This window comes from Epargyreus clarus, unplaced genomic scaffold (assembly GCF_041222505.1).
Source record: "Epargyreus clarus isolate Ecla_fem2 unplaced genomic scaffold, WU_Ecla_fem_2.2 ptg000026l, whole genome shotgun sequence".
NCBI classification, from domain to species: Eukaryota; Metazoa; Arthropoda; class Insecta; order Lepidoptera; family Hesperiidae; genus Epargyreus; species Epargyreus clarus.
Genome location: NW_027332233.1, coordinates 5,766,612 through 5,790,135, shown reverse-complemented (window position 1 = coordinate 5,790,135; position 23,524 = coordinate 5,766,612). Strand labels below are relative to the sequence as shown.

The 23,524-nt window shown below is 36.7% G+C and overlaps 2 protein-coding genes and 1 long non-coding RNA gene across 5 annotated transcripts in view; 2 read left to right on the top strand and 1 right to left on the bottom strand.

Annotated features, from left to right (window-relative positions):
* The window catches only part of LOC140753547 (uncharacterized), a 33,107-nt gene extending 27,685 nt beyond the window's left edge, over positions 1–5,422 (top strand). For all 3 annotated transcript variants that reach the window (XM_073088247.1, XM_073088245.1, XM_073088246.1), the window contains 4 exons: positions 118–342; positions 656–844; positions 929–1,951; positions 5,209–5,422. In XM_073088247.1, coding sequence (XP_072944348.1) covers positions 118–342; positions 656–844; positions 929–1,951; positions 5,209–5,269 — 1,498 coding nt within the window. In that variant the 3' untranslated portion in view covers positions 5,270–5,422. The remainder of the gene's footprint in view (positions 1–117; positions 343–655; positions 845–928; positions 1,952–5,208) is intronic.
* Positions 5,423–7,046: 1,624 nt separating this feature from the next.
* Positions 7,047–23,524, bottom strand: part of LOC140753552 (uncharacterized) — a 74,711-nt gene continuing 58,233 nt past the window's right edge. Inside the window, exon 2 of the long non-coding RNA XR_012103582.1 lies at positions 7,047–7,543. This is a non-coding gene — a long non-coding RNA (uncharacterized LOC140753552). The remainder of the gene's footprint in view (positions 7,544–23,524) is intronic.
* The window catches only part of LOC140753484 (uncharacterized), a 28,165-nt gene continuing 15,488 nt past the window's right edge, over positions 10,848–23,524 (top strand). The window contains exons 1-13 of the mRNA XM_073088115.1: positions 10,848–11,037; positions 11,142–11,203; positions 12,230–12,357; positions 13,458–13,602; positions 13,991–14,107; positions 14,405–14,498; positions 14,695–14,814; positions 14,911–15,161; positions 15,766–15,883; positions 16,747–16,879; positions 17,823–17,941; positions 18,423–18,535; positions 20,458–20,667. Coding sequence (XP_072944216.1) covers positions 11,011–11,037; positions 11,142–11,203; positions 12,230–12,357; positions 13,458–13,602; positions 13,991–14,107; positions 14,405–14,498; positions 14,695–14,814; positions 14,911–15,161; positions 15,766–15,883; positions 16,747–16,879; positions 17,823–17,941; positions 18,423–18,535; positions 20,458–20,667 — 1,637 coding nt within the window. The 5' untranslated portion in view covers positions 10,848–11,010. The remainder of the gene's footprint in view (positions 11,038–11,141; positions 11,204–12,229; positions 12,358–13,457; positions 13,603–13,990; positions 14,108–14,404; positions 14,499–14,694; positions 14,815–14,910; positions 15,162–15,765; positions 15,884–16,746; positions 16,880–17,822; positions 17,942–18,422; positions 18,536–20,457; positions 20,668–23,524) is intronic.

Here is a 23,524-nt window from a genome sequence, read left to right as displayed (position 1 = left end):
ACTGGCAGAGAATGCCATTAGGCATTAATTCTACCCTTGTAACTCTTAGTTTAAGGTTTCAAAAATTCAATAAATAAATAAATAAAATGAGATAGCTAAAAAGTGATCAACCGCCAGAGAGTTCCTGAAGCCGGGCGCGCCGTGCGAGATCAACATCGACGGCGCGACGGCGGAGCGCGTGGCGGAGGGCATGCGCAGCGGCTCGCGGTACGCGCTCGACCACGCCGCGGACCACGTGTACGGGCTGCTGCTCAAGAAGGACTGCTATCCGCGCTTCGTGCGCTCCGACCACTTCCAGCGGCTGCTCTCCGAGGGCAGGAGCGTCTCGCAGAAGAAGGCCAAGTAATAATGACTTATTGTAACTGTTAATGTTTTGGATAAACAATAGCGAAAGTATAATTTTACCAACACGTCTCCTAAGGTTTCTACACATGTAAAATTACATTTGATCGCTAAATCAGAAATATCTGAATTTAAAATATTTTATTCCAAGATACTTCATACTATTTTTTTCGAACCTTATCTTATTCGTACTTAAGATTCTAATTAGTACGAATAAATAAATTGTTGAAAGTTTTTGAAGCTTGCCGTGAAACATTACGTAGGTATATTATATAAAAAATCATAATATCATGGAACCGATCTCTGTCTCCAGGTTCTTCAACTTCGGTGGGCAGGTAAAGAAGAAGCCGAGCTCGAGCAGCGCGGCGCTGACGCGGCGGCGCGGCTCCGACCGCTCGCTGTCCGGCTCCGCGCACGAGCTGGCGCTGTGCGCCGTGCAGCCGCCGCGCGCGCAGGACCCGCCGCCGCACTCGCACTCGCAGTCCAACCTCGCCGATATACGGTACGACATCCGCACCCGAGCAAAGCTTCTTCATTTAGGGTGCGGTATAGAAACAGGAAGAATCTATTCGAGTTTTTTTTTCAGGGATCCTCTCGAGGACGACACGGCAGATATTTTGCCGTGGGAGTGCTCGTCTCGGGAGAGCGGGTACGGAGCTCGGCGGCGGCAGGACTCGACCGCCGACTCGGGGAGTTCGTCGTCCGACGTGAGCGCGGCCATGGTGAGCGCGGAGCGGCGCCGCCTGCCGCAGCAGAGCACGCTGGACGGCGGGCTGCGCGGCGCGCCGCCGCCGCTGCGCCGCCTGTCCGCCGTGGAGCCGCGCCACCTCGCGCCGCTCGCGTCGCCGCCGCGCACGCCGCGCGCGCCTCCCGCCGCCGCCGCGCCCGCCGCGCACCCCACGCACCCCACGCACCCCACGCCGACCATAAGCGTCAGCTCCGCACCCGACGACGACTCGCCCGACGACCGCCGCTCCCTGCCGCAGTCCGACGAGCCGTCGTCCGTTTTCGCCTCCGCGGACGCGACGCCCACCGAGGCGCCCGCCACGCCGCTCCGCTCGGACGAGCCGCGAGGTGAAACCCCGCGGGTGGAGGTGCTCGTGACGCTCGAGCCGGACGAGCGGGACGAGCCCGAGGAGGGGGCCTCGACGAAAACGGGGGCGGCGTCGGAGGATCGAGAGTCGACGCGCCGGGCGCCGTCCCGGGAATCGTCGATAACGGGGGAGGCGGAGCCGGTGTCGAGCGAGGAGCCCGACGACGCCGCCGACGGCTCGCGGGAGGCGACGCGGCCCGACGACGCGACGGACTCGACGGGCAGCCCGGTGTCGGTGCGGCCGTCGTCGGCGTCGGAGCCGAGCGCGCGCGCGGCGCCGCTGGCCGTGTGCGAGGACGTCGGGGTGGACGACGACAACGTAGACAAAGTGCCTTCGGTCCCCGCGCAGCGAGTGTCACCGGACTGCAGGTCGGCGTCCGAATCCGACGCGGCGCGGCGGGAGTCCCGCGAGGACGTCCCGGCGCCAAGCTCCGATTCCAATATTGTTAAGCGCGGCGGGAGAGTCGACGTCAGCGAGCGAAAGCAGCGGAACGACATTTGTCCCTGGGAGGACGAGTGAGTATTTCAGTATTTTCGTATGAGGCGAGAATTTATATGAATGTGAATTTTGTAGACGCCTCGTGTAGCCTGCACGTATTAGATTCACAGCTTTCGGTAGACCAAGGAATTATGGAATTGCATGAGTGAAACTGAAATATAAAAAGACATTACGATATTGCTCCTTAGTCTTTGTCCACCGAATGCTTTACTAAATTTAGAGTATTTAGGGGACTTGCTTACATTATAAATTGTTAACTAAAATTGGATATCACATCCCATCCGCATTTGCAAGTTTGTTTTTACTTTATTTAATAGTTAGTAGTGTTAGTATTATAAATTCATTTGCATGAAATATTGGTCATGTTATGTACTTACTATTTTCTTTTTATTTGAATCCTCATTGACCTAAACACAGATTCGTTATAAAGAATCTCTCCTCAACTCTTTTTATACTGACTTGATTATGTTACTATTCTTTACTTAAATTATTTTGTACTTAACATGTGAATAAATACACATATTTATAATGTAGTTGTTGAGTTTTATTGAATGATAAGTATGATTTTGGGACTTTTTCCTATCACGCGGTTTTGTGTCTGCATGCGGTCCTAGTCCGGATCACGCATGTCACTTACATCCTATTATTTCATAGATACACACGCGAACTGCAGGGAATTAATTTTCACATGCGGGTAATACACGCACGCGGTTAGAAACCCGCATGATAATAAAAAGAGCCTTTATATCTTTACTTTTTTTGCGAATCATGTAGTTGCTGGTGGCCCCCCATATATCTTCATAAATAACAACGTTACCTACATGTCAATTACCATTTCTTTAGAGATGTTTAAATTTTTTTCTTAGTTTAAATAATTGCAAAAAATTTGAAGTAGGTAGTGCATTTTCATTATTATATCTATTAAAAGTAAAAATAAGATTCACACTGTGAATGAATATAAACCTATACAATACCTACAGAAAATTGATAAAAAAACATTATTTTCAGACATTAAATTGAGACCTAATGTGTTTCAAAGTATTTTGTTTACCCAATTACACTTTTTAGTATATCTGTTTCACGATGTTTGGCAATGATACTATAAGTAGCATAATTTTTTTTAAATATCATTCCTTTGACCTTGCATTCCTCTTGACAAAGACATCTCACAAAAACATCGGCTCGCTTAGCGTTCATTATTGTTATGCAAAAAATTATTATGTCGCTTAATATAGCACTTATCAAATATAAGTAGTACAGTTCAACTTACTTAGACAACGGCTATCAATTGTTTTTTTGCTTTGTTACTGACTAAAAACCACTTGAATGTCTATTTTTATCTACTATGATTTACTACGACTAGTATTAGTCAATAGAATAAAAGTAAAAGCATCTAATAGTCGATAAGAAAAAAATGTTGTCTTCAAATAAAATCGTAACTCTATCTGAAGTTGACGGCACATTAAGAAGTAAAATAATGCATATTCAACGACAAGTGTTCAACCATACCATAGCAACAACACACCACACTGTAAAGGAGAATAGACAGCAGTGAAAATGTCACAGCAACATTTTCACAAGGAGATCCACTAGGTCCAAAAGTAGTTGAGCTACTTATATTATGGACATTATCGTTATGTATCTACGTAAATAATTATAGATTATCTTTGCCAGACATAACAGTTCCATATGATCTTTAATTACGTTATTCATTTCATTTTAATGATAACTTATTTTTATAAACGACTAAATAATGAGCATATTAATTAATAGAACCACAATTGATACCTGAACGCGTTATTTTTCAGCATCTGTGTAGCCGTTGCGGTCGTAGATTATTTATTTAGCATGTCCGTTGTAACAACATCACTCACACTTCACTACACTTAACCCAACATAAATACGTATTTGTACGCTTCCGAAAATGATTAGCTTGTATGGGTTATATGCTTGTAGGGTTGATGTGCTTATAAGGTATATAAAACATGACGTGAAACCCTTAGTGGTACGACTCCGCAGGTACGAGTACCACTGACCCACCTATTTCGGTCTCATAACAGAAGTGTAACGCTGCTGTGTTCCGCTTTGAGGGGTGAGGCAAGGAGACATATTTATACTAGGCGTTCCAACTTAGACAGAGGTTCCAACTCATCTGTGACCAACCTCAGGTAGGAATCTAAACTTATTTGGGGTTGATACAGAAGTCCATGAGCGGCAGTAGCCACTTACCATCAGGTGGTGGAATGCTCGTTTGCTACATCAACATTATAAAATAAAAAGATATATTATTAAAGGACATCGTAACTGTAGTTACAAAAATACAAAAGTTGACGAATTTGATATAAGTTCTGTAAAAAAACACGTTAGATGAAATGGTAAATTCGATCCCTGCACTTATCTATAGCAAATTCGTTAAAATAATTATTTTCGGCATTATTTTAGGCATTCCTTTTGTAACAAGCTAGCACTATCACATTTCTCGCAATCTCTACTACTTATACTGCATTACTACTACACAAGTGACAATTAGAGTATTGACTACTTTTATTATTCTTAAAAGTCCTTTCAAAATTTCTAATTTTAACTCTGTAAGAATGGTTATGATTTAATTGGATTAACAAATACAAATAATTCGAAAATTCTTCGTCTTACGTTAACGAATATGGGGTTGGAGATAAATCTGGAGGCACGGCAGTGCCTACGCCAAGTCGAGCCAAAAAAAGCGGCACAGCCGTACCTACCATTACTTTTCTCGAAGCTTTTCATTTTCTCCAAAAATATCGAGTTTCCCCGTAATCAAATTCACAATAAAAACCCGCCACATCTATGTTTAGCGTGAAGCGGTTCTTGGGTTACAGTGGAAGCTTGTGGATGTCAGTTGAAGTGTATATCTTAATCTCCATTAGTGATCGACGGATCTGTGATCAGGTAAAATTTCTGCTCTATATGAAGTTGGTTACAGATATGTATGGGCGACAGTGGCCACTTACGATCAGGGGATTGGGATGCAAACGGAAACTAATTTAAATAGAGGAATGGTTATCCGTGACGTTACAACTTAGTTCGTAGTGGTAGCGACTCATCCATGCCCACGCTCAGTTAGCAATCGAATATTATTGGTGGTGTTGATCTCAGACGCCAATGAAGCCACTTACCATTAGATGGACTGCATGCTCGTTTGGTACCCCTATATTATAAAAAAAATCGTTTGCTACTTCAATCATATTAAAATAAATAACGAAAAAAATTGTATGCCATGTTTGTTTCTTTTCAGGAACTCCTGTGAGAGTGACGCGCCATTTGTTAAAACTTATGCAACGCTCGGTTACTTATAATTTTGTAGGCGAATATCAATAATTAAATAATGTTCATACGAACATTGAAATAATTTTTTAACTTAGATCTTGTGTTTTGATTATTGCAGAGTTAGGCATTATTGTGTAATTATATGAATATTTTGAAGTAAATGATCGTTAATTATTAGAAAATGTGGTGTTTTATTCATTTACGGATCCAATGTCGTTCCTATTAATGTGTTCTATATTTTATTTATAAGAAATATCGATTTTGTCAACGGAAGGTAGGTTTGACAATTTCAAGATGGCAAAAATTGTGAAATTGTGATATGATCTTTGGTAAAATATTGGTTACATTGATATTATTATAACGATTGAAAAAAACCAGGAGCAATTTAGACTCTTTATGGTGAATTTAAAAGGATTTTTTTCTATTCTACAATAGTTCCAACGACCGGAACTCCTCGAAAAATTTTTACAGAAAATGATTATATAGGTACATAGAAATTCTCAATATTGGTACATGGTAACTCTCATGGAACAGATAAAACAAGGTAACTCCTATTGCAGTAATACAATATCTACTGTTCAAAAATAAAACAAGTTGATGAAGTTTAATAATATATTTTCACACATTATTTTTAAACTAAACACATGACAAATACATAAAACTATTAATACTCTTAGAGATGGCAAGATATTTTTTAACATTTGTTTTTTTTTTAATATGATTTATTATATATATAATCCTACTCACATAGGTATTTAAAAAAATGTAATATTATTATAATTTAGGGCTCATTATACAGCTAACATTAATTTGGTTTGGTACACAACTACACACTAATTACACGAATGAAATACAACCATAGGCAAACCATACTTATAGATACACTGACGGCATTTGTGACAAATTTTTGAAAATAATTTTGTTTTATATTAAAATATATAAAGTATGTATATTTTTTCTTTTGATAGATAAAACGTCATAGAGAATTAGTATACACTAACACTTACTTAGTACCTAAACACTTTGTTTGCTAAAAAAAGAGACAGATTTCTATACATATAATGTTCTTCGGGCTTAGTGGAGACAGCGGATCAACTTGTATTTATCAATCCAATTAATATTACTATGATTACGGTTACATAGGTAAAATATCTTAATTATCCACAACTCTATCTCGTGACTCTATCGTAACGGTACCACCGTTAACGACTATTCTAAATTATATATTAGGTGATTCAACAGGCTGAAACTAGTCTAATAGATCCGAAAGTCATAGTTACGTCATTCAAAGAATTTTAAAATTTTTGTAATGCCGAAAAGTCCCAAAAAGTTGAAATCGAGATTTAACAAAGGATGGGGTCATAGTTTTTAGAAGACTTCCCGGCACACACCATCAGCTCCCATTTCGTAACCTGGAGGGCAGTTGGAAGGTACAGTGATCATGTTCCTCATTTCTACGCGTGATGTGATCTCAGGCGGGATCTCATTGCTCACTTCCTTCTTCTCTTCTACCTCCTTCTGTGCTGCTTTCTGCTTGATCGCCTCGACCTCGTCAGGGAACACGATGCGATTCTCGTCTGCCATTTTTCTGAAAAATAAAAGCTTTATTTTAGTAAACTATTGATACAAGTTGTATTTTTCTGTAATAAGAATATTAATATTTTCTTTAAAATGTATAAGTTTGTATGTTATAAATCGATTTTAAGCTCAAACTGTTATGTGTATTTAAAGATCTGTCATAATTATTATTTTACTACAGGTATCAGGTATTTTACTATCAGGTAGGTTGAGAACGATATGCCCTACTTCAATATACTGTACAATCTGTAGTCTTTGTACACCTTTGATTGCTTGGTGGAATAGTTTCAGACACATTAGATTATTACTGATTATTTACACCAAAATATTAAAGTCCTTCCTGCATTTGCATTGTAAAAACCTACACGTGGATAGTCTACGCCGCAGCTCATATTATAGCATATAACAGAATCCGCTTCGTAACATTTAACGTAAGCAAAAAAACTTAAAAGATCGTACGTATTGACATGCGGGTTTTTCTGTAGCTTACGGTACCAGAAACCTGTTTTGTTTATTTTTAGACTTCATGTGCAATGAGCATACAAATAAAAAATAGCTTAAGACTGATCGCCCATTGGTTATACCTTGAGGAACTGGTAGCGTCAGTAAACAAACTAGTGACTGACTGAAATTGCTCGGCGACTATTTAGTAGCTTATGCTTTATACAGACGCATATATAATGTATTGTTAACTTTCGCCCGTTATTATAATATATTATAACTAGCTGGCAAACGTTGTGTTGCCATATATTAAAAAAAATTTAAGGGTGAACAGCCCTTATCACTTAGGGATATGAAAAATAGATAGTAGCCGATTCTCAGACCTACTGAATATCCATATAAAATTTGATAAAAATCGGTAAAGCCGTTTCGGAGAAGTACGGTAACTAACATTGTGACACGAGAATTTTATATATAAGAAATAGTAAATCAAACAACATTTGAAAATTTCTTCATACTAGACATGGCCACATTTAAGTTATTGGTAAGTAAAAATGGATAGATTAATTACTAATTAATATCGGGCGTTAAGCAATAAGATGATAATACGTAAAAACGTTATTCACACATTTTATCTTTATGTTGCATCGCTTAAAATATGCAGATATGCAAATGTTGAACACTATGTAACTAAGATTAGATAGATACAGTAAAGATAAGACTGGATGGTTGGCATGAGTTACAAATTTTCTACTTAATAATAGTTTACGTTCGCGATTACGAATGTATTTATTACGTATAAATATGGTCCGGTCCACATTAACATTAAAAATCAATAATACTCTAGCTATGTAAGTATAAGGTTTAAATGTCTCATTTAACTAAATTATTTTCTACTCCAAGTATTATCTCAATCAAAACGGGTTCAATTATTTTATAGATTCACAAAGAAACAAATGACTAATAAGTATACTCTAATATACTTTAATGTATCTACTTTATAGAAAAAAATTATAGAAAATATTTTAATTATCTAGACAATAAGAATATAATTCAAATTGAGAAAGTAATTAACGTTCCGTCGTTATCTTAATTTACTTACAATTAAATTTTGGAGACATGAGACGTGCAATATTAAAATATAAGTAAAAACTTCCGTAAAATGTTGCAGTAACATTATTAGAACTACATAGCCATATCAAACGGTACTATGCTTAATACTTATTAAGGAAAACTAAAACTAAATATGTAGAATATAGATTTAACTAACCTTAAATTGCTTGGGTTAAATGAATTTCCGTACACACGTCCGCACTACAAAGTGAGATCAAGTTATGGCGTTCTCTCCGACCGGCCGGCTTATAAATTACGACGATAAACGACGGAGTACCGGCCGCTTATCTTTCGCGAATACAAGGAACGATTGCATGACGACGTCACACTGAATCATTGATCGACTTAGCACTCCTACACAAACATCCGTTGGCTGGAAGTTTTTCAGTAAAACAAACTATCGTTAGTTATTCTGTACTTTACGACTGAATGATTGCGCCTTTTTAAAATTCATTTTCTTTTTCTTAAGAACAAAATAGGTATTTTATTATTAGCTAATAGGTGAGCAAGCTAAGTAAATATATCAATTTAAGCATTATCTTATATTTACGAAAAAATGTTTAGTATCCTGACTAATTACAAATGCGAATGTGAGTTTGTTACTTTGCTACACTTTTATGCCTAAACAACATAACCGACTGGCCTGAAATTATACATAGATTGAAAGGAGTTCAGAAAGGATATAGGGTAACTTATTATGTAGGTAGTAGGGTCTGTCCCGAAAAAGTACCTACCGTTTTTGAGAAAATGTTAAAAAATCTGAATGCGAGCGAGGTTACGGGCAAAAACTAATACAATATAATTTTGTTAAATAAACAGAAGTATCACAAGTTAAATATATATTTTTTATATTAAAATGATGAGTTTAAGGTTACGGTTAAGGAAAGTCAAGTTTAATATTTGTTGTAGTGTACGTTGAAGTCAATATATTTCTGGTAGAAATATAGCTAGAATATTGATTAACAATAGTAACCAGAGTCCAGACTGATAATTGTACAAGAATATGCACGTCACGATATAACAATAGGTATACAGGTATAGTAACAATAAGTTAACAACAAGGAAAAATTTATGTGGTAGTTTACATACGAGTAGCATTATCCAAATAATTAAATTTTATAAAGTAGGTGAATCAATCTTGTAAAATATATTGTTAGCAATATATTCAAATTATTTAATTATAGTATTGTTTTAATTAATTATTTTGTATTATATCCATGATGTGGTATTTTTATAATAATAAGTGCCCATTTATATAGTCATTGGCTGTATGAGTTATACGATTGTGTGCATTATGGTCTAAGATCCGAAGCTAAATCGAACTGGACCGAGCTGATAATAGAATGAAACTCATTTTATAATGAAATTAGTACATTGGGTAATACATTAAAAATGGGTTTGCTAAAAAAATCCTGGACAGGATAATTTTAATTATTTTTTGAAAAATTAAAATTTAATTGAAAATTAAATTTTGCAACATCAAGATAATAAGAAAATTCTATTCTGAGTGAATGTTAAAAACATACAGAATGTGCAGGCTTTGGGTTGCCTATTATTTACGTGGACGAACTACTGGGTTGTCAGGTATAAACAGGTATTTCACTCATGATGATAATAGATAAAATTTTATATCAGTAGAAGCGCTGTTTTATTGTGAACACGTTGATATAGGGTTATCTGCAAAATGAAAATTAATTTTTCAAAAAAAAAATTAAAATTATCCTGTCCAGGATTTTTTTAGCAAACCCATTTTTAATGTATTACCCAATGTACTAATTTCGTTATAAAATGAGTTTCATTCTATTATCAGCTCGGTCCAGTTCGACTTAGCTTCGGATCTTCTACTATTAGCATAAAACAAGAAAAGGAACGCGCTTGGCGCGAGACTTGTATTTTACGCAGGAATAATAAAAGTTGTAAATTAGATCAAGGAAATAGTTTGTGTTATTAATATGTTACAAATATTGAAATCTATTCAATTTTTTTATCATTAGTATTATTTTAATTAATTATTTTGTGTAGTTTAAGGATGTTTTCCTTTTCTAATATTAAGTTCTTATTTATATAACCACTGGCTAGTACGATTGTATAAGTTAGCATAAAAAAGAAAAAGAACGGTCTTGGCGTTTGAGATGTATTTGGCGCGGAAATAATAAAAGATGTAAATTCGATCAAGAAATAGCGATAATCTTTCATATTTAATATACGAGTAAATAAAAAACATCAAATTATCCGTTCTAAAGTGAGTAACGTTATATTTAGAATGTTTTTAAAGTTAGTTATCCAGGATTTTTATTAAACTACGTAAACCATTGATATACGAGTACTAGTAAAAAACGATAAAGAAAGTAATAAATACCTACGAATACAAATTATGCCAATAATGGATAAAATGAATGGCAGGAAAGAATACACTTCAAAGTTAGTATCAAACTATGACATATTATAATCTAATCGATAATTGTTAACTGTTATGTCATTATTTGGAATATTTTTAACCTTGACAAATTTTATCGAAAGACACAAGCATACGTTGTCAAAAATTGTTACGGAATTTCGAGTGTTTTTAATCACTATAAAGTCAGTATTATGTGCAATATGGTTTCTGTATTTATATAATTCGTTCAGTGAGTTTGAAATGCTTAGGAGCGCAAGTTTGGAAAAGGTGAGATCATTGCCAGGAGGAACTAAAAATAGTACATACCTATTCAAAAGAGATTTGTTTCACAGCTTTGTACTGTTACTCACGTAAATAAATATGTTGTGCAGATAAATGCTCCAGAATTAGTTTCAAATGCGGCCAAAAGTTCCTTCGTACGGAATCCATCAGAGTAAGTCTAGTCATTCTTACCATATTCCCAATTTTGATATTGTACTCGTAGTTGGTACTTTTATGTAACTACCGTAATCTAAAGATAAAATAAGGAGTTGCTTACAATTGCGAATTTAAAATTAATTAGGAAGACTAGTAGAAGTCTTGCTGCTCTACACTGAATTATTTTGTTTAAGAAACATTCACAAGCCAATGCTGTACAGGGAATTGCATTTCTAGAATATATGAAATCAACTTCTCTATAAATTTCCTTCAATACACTAAAGACAGGGCGAATGACAAAGCCTTTCGGTAACATACAATCACTTGTATCGTTCAGAGCGTTAACTACAGGCTCCTGTTTATACCTGCTAACATTAAATGTGCCAGACAAATCAGAGTTATTTAATACTTTTGACCTTGCTTGAAAGGTACCGCCCGGGTATCGGTGACCGTGGTACTGCTAGATATAAAAACTTTAATACGTAAACAGTGTCTGTCATGGCACATAATTATTTGACGCTCAAGGTATGTTTGTACAATGTACATGCAAGTGAACCCTAACACTGTTTTTCACCACCACCGAAACCGAGCCGATGCCGATAATTAATGAAGAAATAAATAATAATAAGAATATAATGAATGAATGAAGGCGCCGAAGTAGCGTACATACATTTACTATATAGTCGCTTGTCCACCGCACGTACGTCACCCGAGCACCGTCATCCCGGCCGCCGATATTTCGAGTAGATCGGCGTGACCGCTAGATCGGCACCGAGATTTTGATGGGCCGATGTGCCGGCAATATAAAACACATTGAAACTTGTCCATACACTGCCGTCACACGCGTGACAGCAGGATCAAACTATCGCCGTCACAACATATTAAAATCGACCACAAAGTAATCTCGTTCTCGGTATCGGTTCGGTGACGTTGCTAAGATATAAATATAATCGTAATTGATAGTTCAACATCTCCGGAGTAAGGAATTGGTAATGAAAAATAAAACGCAATGTAGACAAAGTTTAAATGTTTATTATTCCAGAAATACTAAGCTGAAAAGGCGACGTAGAACGCAGTGTAGCCATATTGTCGAACGATACCAAATCACAGTCAAACCCAAGCTGATCAAGAGTAGCTCTCTCTCCGATCTAACAAATATCAGCGACTCTTGTGAGTGCCGATCGTTAGTACGTCTGATTTTCTTTATATCTGTCACTTATCTTCTCAAATGCGTAACCCAAACCGACGTAATAAAGAGTAGCTCTCGTTGATCACCCAAATTAAAAGTGGTAGAATTATTCCTGATTGAACAGCTAAGGTATATATATAAATAGATGTACCTACCTAAAGATAGCAAAAATGTTAGGCGCCGGTGAACTTCAGATTAACAGTAATCGTAATTGTCTCTATTTGTTGTAATAGAGACAATTACGATACGTTTCAATCGAGTCCTTAAGGGCTGCAACGCATCTGTAGTCGATCTCAAGTCGTAACGATTTCGTATCTGGGGATTATTTGTTTATTACAGATTGTATGTTACTCCTATAATATAAAAAATACTCTCTTAAGATGATTCCCGAAGTGCCAATGTCCAGCACGTGTGGTTTTCCCATTATCTGTCATCTACCGTCTGAAAGGAGGAAAAATAATGGATTATACGCCTAAGATAACAATGCAATAAAATTGCGTTTTTTCCACATGATAAGAATTACGACAAAATATGCTCTTGAGCACAGAGATTGTGACCAGTTCTTATATTTCAATTTTAAGTTTGTCCAAGTGCTATTTAAGGGAACGTATCTACTCATACTACGTGACCCGTTTTTACAATTTTTAACCCCCTCCCCCTTGATGACCAACCGTAGTATTTTCTAAAAAACTCCGTCTCGAGTTTTCACGTAGTCATTCAGAAATATGGTTAACATATTTTTAACAAATAAAATTTGCTTGCAATGTAGGTAACATACAAAGCGTATAATATAAAAAGCGTGAGTTTTTTATAGAGATTACTGACTACGTGACGAAAACCTAAGACCACCCCCCGCCCCTGTGACCAAGCGTGGTGTTATGAAAGTCCCCCTCCCCCGAAAGGGTCATATAGTATGGATATGTTACTTTACGTTACGATGTTACTTTCTTGGTTTCTTTCAATAACTATAAAGTAAGAAAGAAAGAATGTTAAACAGACGTTTCAAAAATGTATGAAATCTGTACATAAGTACTTATGTTTTTAATAATTGTAATAATTCTGAAAAATGGTTATATTGCAGCTTTCGCTTTCTTCAATCATAAAAGCAAAATTTTGAATGATATAAGTTGCAAATCATTTTATGAAAGCTCAGGGGATACTATAGAAAAATACTGCGGTGAATATTTACTTCAAACACCATACATGTCGTGGAACTTTAAAGGAAAGTGAGTTTGCTAAGTAACCTTTTTAATAGCAGTAATTCATATAAAAACAAAAAAACCGAATGCTTAAATATAGCATAAGTTACTCCCTCAATTCAAACGAATCCAACATAACCTCATATGTTGAATCCAATCAGTCTGGGCTGGAGTGCGTTATAAAGAATGAGATATATAATGAGGTAAAACCTAATGGAATATTACAAATTTTGTGAAAAATATTTGAAATGAGTCTTAAAGTCTTAAAAAGTAACTTAAATTTTACGCTACAATTTAATAAAGTAATTTTCATACAAATCATATGAATCGTATGATTCATTATATTTTTGCGTCTTATTTGTAACATTACGTGCAATTTATATAGGAAAGTAAATTTGTATTTATGTTTTATCAGGAAACTAAAGAGAAAAATTGATATGTCACCTGAAACCCACACTTCTAAATACGTGCCTGAGTACATTCAACATTACGATGTAGACCATACTACTTCATCCTACATAGAAGACACGAGGTGACAAACATTTTTTATAAACTTTTTTTATTAGTTTATAATGATCTTCCTCTTATTGTCCTAAGTACTGGAAATTTCTCGTAACAATAGATTTTAGGCAACTTTGAGAACTTAATGGAAAATTCTTAAGTATGTAAGTACGTGATATTTTCTAATACTATCCGATATTTCACATTTAATGCGCCCGTGATTGGCAGGCGCTTTTCTGGAATACGAATCAGGATCTTCCAAATTTCATACAACTGAGCTCTTAATGTTAATTACGATGTTTTATAATACTCTTCATTCGATTTTCAGTGTTTGTAGCGGTGATGATAATAGCAAAGAAAAGCTAACATCATTTCCTTTTAAATCGACACCCAGTGGTAATCTTAAAGTGCAATCTAACCAGGTAAAGTTACGTTTAAAAATTATGTAAACATATTTAACCAATGACTCGTTTTCTTAAAACAACTTGCACCATAAAAACTTAACAATTAAAGTTGAACACATTACCTACTTATATCAGGAAAAAATATGATTCACGTACGAGTGCACGCTTCTAAGAATTTTCGCTAAATTTCCACGCAAAAATGATTTAATTGCAGGTAGTTTTCCAATCGGCAACAGTTGGCGTACTTTTAGCAGATCCTACCCTAGCCAAAGTCAAAGTTAAATTCAAAGGTAACACAGGCGAGGTTGATAACAATGGGGATTTGGATTTAAATGTTGGTAACAACCTTTTATGGTACTTAATAAATTATAATATGTTTATTTAAAATTTATTCTTATTTAAGTATGTGATGTTGGATCTCCTTCAGCAGCCAGGCAGCGATTCAGATACACACTTCCGATATGAACGAAGAGAAGCGGTACATCATTCTGTAGATGAAAGGAATGCTCATTCGTGTGATAAAAACGCTAAATCAAAAAATACTTGTCCAGTTAAAGTCAAAGAACAAAGTCTTCTCAACCTAGGTTACAATAACGCAGAACCTATAGATTGGACTAGAGTGCAATTACCGAAGAAACAGGACTTGTTTCAAGAGTTTTATCGTAGAGTACACAATTATATGTAAGAGATACACTAAAGAGCTTTATTAATAGAATTAATTTATATAACATAAGTATTTTACTCATGCAATAGGCATGATTAAAAATTTTGCAAACCCCTTCTATAACGTAGATATATGTCTACCGATTCCCAAAATCGTATTATTTCGGTAATAAATTCAGTATTAACGAAAATAATAGCAATTGTTTATAGCCGTTTTGAATTAAGCGCGAAAACGCGAGTGTCATGGCGTCCGTTGGTGACGTCACTTTAGAACATCCCATACAAAATTTCAAACAATTCAGTGACATACCCAAAAATACGTCATTTGCGCCCCGATTAGCATTTCAGACAAGATGGCTGACTGCAGTATTTTATACTTTTATTTAATTGAAAATATAATAAATCTTAAAGATTTTTTTAAACTGAGTCATTTTTTAGAATCCTTTTAAGTTGTAAAATAATACTACGTCACGTACTCTTGAGATTTTATATAGGATGCGTCACGTTAGTCTAAAATGCATCACACCGAGACATAAGTGTAGTCACCAAAAAGCTATCTGAGAAATTATTACGCTAATTACCTATGGTTTTATCTGAATAAAGGTTTTTATTTCATTTTTAGAAATACCGATACGGTAATTCATATTGGTCGCGAGGAATTCCACTGTCATCATATGGTACTTCAAATTTATTCGTCATTCTTCGAACTCAATACTCGACGGGTGATAGAATTGCCGATAGTAAGTTATTACCTATATGAACATAGAATCAAGCCGCTCTTGTATGTGGTAAAAGAGTTGATATGACATCATGTCACTCCGTTCTAATCTATATCTTTATCTTTAATAACTTTTGTATCTTTATTGACTTTTAATTTAAATTACTTCCGGTATTAATTTTTTGCTTCTTTGAAACACATTTTCCATAATCTATATCCGTTTTTTAGATGACTAATTTGTCACGTTACAAGTTCTTCGAAATATGAATTTCAATTTATAATCTATACGAGTTCGTACAAGTAACACAAATATAGAGCAATGTTTTTAACACGTTCGCCGCGGCAAACAATATCATAACTTTTCCCTGGTGCGGCGGTGGGTCTAAATGTGCCTTCTACGACTTTTCCACCAGAGCGGGAGGGCCGAATTTCGGCCCCCGGATACTGGGAAAGATTAAACCGCTATAACTTTGCAAAAACATGATGTACGCAATTTTTTCGCCATTGGATCTGTTAAACCGTCGAGGCTTTTCCACAAAAAATCGTGCCGCACCAGCGAGTAAGACATACGAGTAATTTTGTACGTCCGCACCAGACATCATCCCGTCGGGGGCCGAAATATGCCCGATGCGCACTGACCGTGTTAAATACTGGTAGTAGCGATTCGATACAAGTATGCGATTTGCGTTAACAAATTTAAAAAGAATTGTAACGTTGATCACAAATTGTTCATCCATAACTAAACTCTTATTTTTTTGCGCTTTACCATACCCTCCAAAACAAAACACAGATACAGGTACAGGATACGCAGATTAGGGAGCCAATCTCACTTGAAACTGGGAGGTTTCTTTTCTACCACCTTTAGATTGATTAAAATAATTTTAGGAAAACGTCAAGCCAGAAGCGTTCCACACAATATATGACTGGATGATATATAGCGGACAAGAGAGCAGTAAGGTCCTAAGACGGGAGAATGTGCTAGATCTGTTCTGTGCGGCACAGTACCTCGTTATAAAAGGTAAAGATGCAATATCAATATAGTATCTATTTTACAACATGATATTCTAAAATAAAATATCAGTACCTACAGTAACATATAGTAGCACGTTATGTATTAACGAATAACGACGCATAACTCCTCTGTTCGTGGCGAATGACGATACACTATTAAATTATTTTTAGTAAGTTGACGTCGTCGTATATTCGTATGTACTCGGCGAGCAAAAAAATGTTTTATCCCAAAAATGTTCTATACAATATTATCTGGCAGATATCTAATGTAGTAAATAATTGAAGTTACTAAAGGTGTTAAGTTATATAAAAAAAATAACAGATATATCCTCATTGGCGTTATTAATATAGGATTTCTAGACAATAGAACAATAAGTGGAAACAATATGTAAATGCAATAGTAAAATAATATTATTGGCTATAAATAAACGTCTTGCTGACATTTATTTAAAGTGCAACAATACTTTTTATGACAGTCTTTAGCTCACCTTACAAGACTTGTCCAGAGTGTAATGTGATTCATTATACCTAAAGTTCTTTGGATTTTGAAGCAGTTTAACTTACATGCCTAAAAATACATATCATCATCATCAACCCATTGCTGTCCCACTGCTGGGCACGGGTCTCCTCTCAGAATGAGATCAATTCGGCCATAGTACACTGCGCTGGCCAAATGCGAATTGGTGGACTTCACGTACCTTTGAAAACTTTTCGTTCTTTTTTTTTAAGATTTCACAGGTATACAGTTTTTCTCACGATGTTTTCCTCCGCAGTTTAAGCAAGCGATAAATAATTTCTAAAACGCGCGCCTGGTATTTGAACCTCGGACCCCTCGATCAAGAGTGCCGAGTTTCCTTAACCACTAAGCTATCACTGATACTCTTGCATAAATAGCAAAAGAGAGTGAATATATTTTCGTTTCTAATTCAAGTTATATTCTTTCAAGACAGATTTAGAGGAGCAATGCTGGTCATTTATGGTTAACGAAAGCCTTTTCACTGAAGATACGGCGTTCGTGCTGTTCAGAGAAGCTAGGGCTAAGGGCGTCACTGTCGTTATGGATCTAATGGTAAAATATATTCAGCTTATGACATGATAGGAATAAATGAATTTATGTAAAACGTCGCTTCTTATAATATAGACGTAGGAAACGATCAGTTCACTTGATGGTAAGTGGCTACTGCCGCCCATGAACATTAATCAACCCCAGATAACATTCGGCCTCAGATCCGTCTAATTTCTAAGATGCCGACTAAGTTGTAAATTGTAACGCCTTGAATAATTATGTATGTCTCCCTCACGGTTCTTAAGTAATGCATAGATTGCATATCGACAACCGCCGACCTGCAAACTATTTACGTAATACCGGCCATTGGTTACGGAGATGTGAATTAGATATAAAATATGAGTTAGAGATAGAAATTTCTAATGTTATGTAGCACAGTAAAGTGATCACAATACCGGTCTGACATGGAAGGTTTACGATCTCTATCCCAAGTGAAGTAGTTACTCAATAAACCCGATCATTACAGTTACCACTTGTATTACAGGTTCCCCGCGTAAAGAGATTCTTCTTACCGCTTGTAGCGTCTAAGGACTTCCTAGAATTGGAGTTAGAGGAACTTATGACATTCCTCAGATCGAATTACATTTGTGTAACAAGGTATAACATGTAAACCCAATATCAATATTTAGTCTGACAACCGAAGTCCTTTTCCTGTTCGAATTTCCTGTTTAACAAGAAATCAATATTATGCGCGTTCTTATCAATTGCTGAGGTGCGGTCTATATCTGAACAAACAACGCTATGCACCTTTGTTTCCTTATCATTTAAGTGCCTAATCTATAAAGCACTTAAGTTATTGTAAATTGATACGTTATTATTGATGCGTAGTTCTTCGTCATCATCAACCCATTACTGGTTAGAATGAGACGGATTAGGCTACAGTCCACCGCTAGCCAAGTGGGAATTGGTAGACTTTACATACATTTGTGATTTTTTTTAACTCTCAGATGTGTAAGTTTCATCCTGAGGTTTTTCATCACCGTTAAAGCAAATGATAATTCATTTTTAATACGCATATAACATTAAAAAATCCTGGGGATCGAACCCTGGACTCGGTTAAGAGGTCGCATTTCAACCACAAGGTTATTAACGGACAAATCAATTAAAAATTTTGAACAATTATAAAGGAACCGATGATAATAAACAATTTTAATAATTTTGTCCCATTATCCTCATCAGGATCGTCAGGACAAAAATTTTCCTTATGCGATTTTAGCGTGTTTTTTAGTTTCCTTTTAATTTAAGCTAAAAATAAAATCGAAACACTTCGTACAGGTTTTTTAAAGGTCAAATATGTAAATTAATTTGACATTCATGCCATTTAATTTTGACAATCGAAGTACACCCACAATTCGACATGTACGGATCAGTAAACAAATCTAAATAAACGGTTTAATTCTTTAGAATATTCTTCGGAATATTTATATACAGATAGATAAAAGTGTGGTGATGATGCCACTACACTCAAAGATTTCCATGGGGTTGAAACGAAATATGAAAAGGTTTACTTGCAATAAACCTTACCCCGGCGCCAGACATAAACAAATATTTGAACAAAGACTTTGCTCACACATTTGAACACTTATTTGTTTAAATTTTTAACCTGTCACTCATGTCATGGTCTCCTAGCAACTGGACTTTGCGCATATGTAGCAGGCTCCGAATATATTTGAAGTTTGAACGCTTTGATGTGCGCTCGAAAAACCGACACCAAATGGCAAAGTACAAATATTTGAAGCAAGCTTTGAACAAATACTCAAATACCCGTGCAAACATGTGTTCAAATATGTGGTCAAATGTTTGTGTTATGTCTGACTCGGGCCTTAGATAGGTATTCAAACAAAACAAAGTAGTACCTTGAGCAGGAATTCTTAAGCTTTTCGTTATAAAGGACCTTTCGATCGTTGTTTTGTTTTGTTTATTACTACCAATTAACAATATTTTTTTCCTATAACAATAATAGGTAAGTCTCTGAAAAAACTATAAAAAGGTCCTATTTCGCCGACGTCTATATTAGTATTATCTAAAAAATACATTGTACGATTACGAGTGGTAGTTCATTTAAAACTTTGGGGACTTCTAAATCTAATGCTGATCTAGACCATGAATAGTCCGCGGATTATCGGCTCAGACACTGACCTCGAGCAAGATAAAACACTGCTTTTATTATGAATTCGTATCGTCATAAACCCATTACTGTCCCAATGCTGGGCACAAGTCTCCTCTCACAATGAGAAGGATTAGGCCATAGTCCACCGCGCTGGCCGAGTGCGTATTGGTAGACTTCACATACCTTTGAGATTTTTTTTATATATACCTGTCAGATATGCAGGTTTGCCTTCACCGTTTTAAGCAAGTGATAATTAATTTCTAATACGCACATAACTTTGAAGAATCAGAGATGCGTGCTTGGGATTTGAATGTCGGACCCCTCGTTCGAGAGGCCGGGTTTCTTAACCATTAGGCTATCACTGTTTTTTTTTAATAATAAATTCTAATTAGTACTGTGTGAACCCAAGCGAGATAGAAGTGCTGATGGCCGGCGTGCGATGGTTGCACGGGGACTGGTCGTCGAGGAGTTGCTTCGCGATAGACGTGATGCGGTGCGTCCGCTTCGGCCTCATCTCCCCCTGGCAGCTCGTCGACATCAAGCGGAACCCGGACAACGCCGAAATACTGGAGATCGTCAACGAACCAGAGGTGCAGCAAATGGTCGATGATGGTTTAGCGTAAGTGTTTAGAAAGTTCTTTTAATTAAGCATGCAGTTCAAACTGTAGCGACTTCCCGCTACTCGTCAAGAGATGGCGCCGCTTAATCACGCTATCGAAATTTTCAAAACATCTTGCATATATACGAGCTCCGAACTGAGACTGTCGGAGCACGGCCGCTCCCCGGGCATGATCACCTAGCCCGGCGGGAGATCTCCCTTTGCCAAAATACAATGTATGTAGGACTGCCAAATAGGATTAGAGCCTAACTTGAGCTTGGTTACTTAAGGTTAAGTTCCTTTTCATTTCCACACCTTTCAAACCTGTGTTATACAGCTGCGCTTAACACGGCTGTTTTTTTTTATAATATAGGAGTAGCAGACGAGCATGCAGTCCACCTGATTGTAAGAGGCTACTGCCGGCCATGGGCATCTGTAATTAACCCGTGATAAGATCTGATATTCCTACCTGAGGTCAGCCACAGATGCGCCGCTACCCCTGAGGACTAAGCAGGAACGACTCAGAAAAGTATGTCTCCCTTACCACCTTCAAACCAGATCACACCAGCGCTTAACACTACTGTTTGTTAGGCAGAAATAGGTATGCCGGTGGTGCCGCCGGAGTCGAACCACAACGGGTTCTACCACCTTCGTATTTCATCTTTATGTGGTTTCTCCACCATAATGTCTATTTCTCTTTGAGGATGAAAAGGGGGAAAATGAGAGACCCTTATAAGTGATTTAACTTACTTCTCAGTTGGGAGTGGGACTCTACCAGTTGAGTTCTCTTAAGGGTCTATGGATAGCGGGGTTAAATTGCTCTGATATCTATATTCCCAAAGTGACTCAACCACAGTCTAACCATTACCTAAACAAACACAAACGTTCCGAATGAAACCAGATGGGTTTAAATAGAACATGTATACACTGCATTAATCTATCAGATTATCTTGCCAAATTACCGTCATATGTTACACACATGTACCTTACTGCAACAGGTACCATTTGTTTTAAACACTAGACTGGTAACGTTAAGTACGTAAATAACACGAATGTATTGTTAGGGTTCCGCAACCAAAAAAGTAAAATCGGAACCCTTTAACTAAGCCTCTGTTGGTCTATCACAGGCTCTATCGCCTGACATCTGGTAATATTCACAAATTATGTATAACGATGGTCGTTATAACAACAAGTACTAAAGTAATAAAAAAAAAACGATAATTTTGGTGGTACGGAACCCTCCGTGTGCGTTTGACTTGCACATATTATATTAGAAGTAGGAACAACAAAGGTCGTTCTATTATAGTCATATTTGGCTTTGAACATTTGTAAGCAACTTTATAGCAGAGATAGTCTAGTGGTTAAAAACTCTGCCTGTCGATCGAGGGGTCCGAGGTTCAACACCCAAGCCACCCACCTCTGATTTTTCAAAGTTATGTGCGTATTACACATTAATTATCACTTGCTAAACGCTGAAGGAAAACATCGTGAGGAAACCTGCATACCTGAGAGATTTATAAAAAAAAATCTGATAGGTATGTAAAGTCTACGCAAGTCTACCAATACGCAATTGACCAGCGCGGTGGTGTATGACCTAATCCTTCTCATTATGAGAGGAAACCCGTGCCCAGCAGTGGGACAGTAATGGGTTGATGATGAAACAACTTTATATAGAACTGAAATCCAGACTGGAATTATTCACAGTCCTAAAGACAAATATGGAATACCTCGAAAAAGTATGTCATCTTCAATGTAATGACAGTAGCTCCTCTCGCAGAAAACCTGCGTAATCGAAGTATTATTGGAATTTGTCACATATTGGGTATACGATTCGTAGTATTGCGCGATTGATTCGCCGCCATGGTCACGTAGCAACTCTAAGTCTAAATATATATAACTCAAAGGTGACTGACTGACATAGTGATCTATCAACGCACAGCCCAAACCACTGGACGGATCGGGCTGAAATTTGGCATGCAGGTATATGTTATGACGTAGGCATCCGCTAAGAAAGGATTTTGATCAATTCTAACCCCAAGGGGATAAAATAGGGGATGAAAGTTTGTATAAATCTTCTTAGTTAATGATATTACTTCGTAACGCGAGCAAAGCCGCGGGCAAAAGCTCGTTATTAATATGATGCCTAACGTCGCAACCAAAAGAGCAGAAACTAGTCACGCTTTGAAAATGGCAATTCTCCTGTACCTATGTATGCGTTCTGTATATATATACTGTATATACATTCTGTATGGATGGATATATATTGCGGTTTCGCGTCCGCATGCGGAAAGCGGAGATATACGCTTAGGGATTACTGCTTTAAGCATAGATTAAGAAAGATTACTCACTCCTAACAAGAAAATGTACCCAGATTTGAGAATAGAAATAGTTGCGTAAAAAAGTTTTGCCACGTCTCCGTGCTAAAATGTCCCTAAAATATTTGAAATAATTATTTATTTATTATATTCTCTAAAAATGTTTTTATTTGTCAAGAATTCAAAACAAGAACTTACTAAAATAAGCCATTTGTGGCTTCATTCAATTTCAAGGCGGCGAAGTATCTTTACTAATCTATGGCTTTAAGTTAGAACGCCTCAAATTAAATGTCAACCAAAATAAATAGATTGACGCAAGGCAAAAATAGGTATGGCGATGATGATACCACAGATGAACCCTTTAATTTTTAGGGTTCTGTACCCAAAAAATATTTTGAAAATAAATGGGGGTCGCCATACAAGAAACCGCAATTTTCCGGCGTTTTACGCTTTTTCTACTGAATTGTAATTACGTACAAATTTTCATAATGCATTTACTCTAATCGCTGATATAACGCTATGAGAACAAATACCTACTAAAAATAAATGAAAATTCGGTAGTA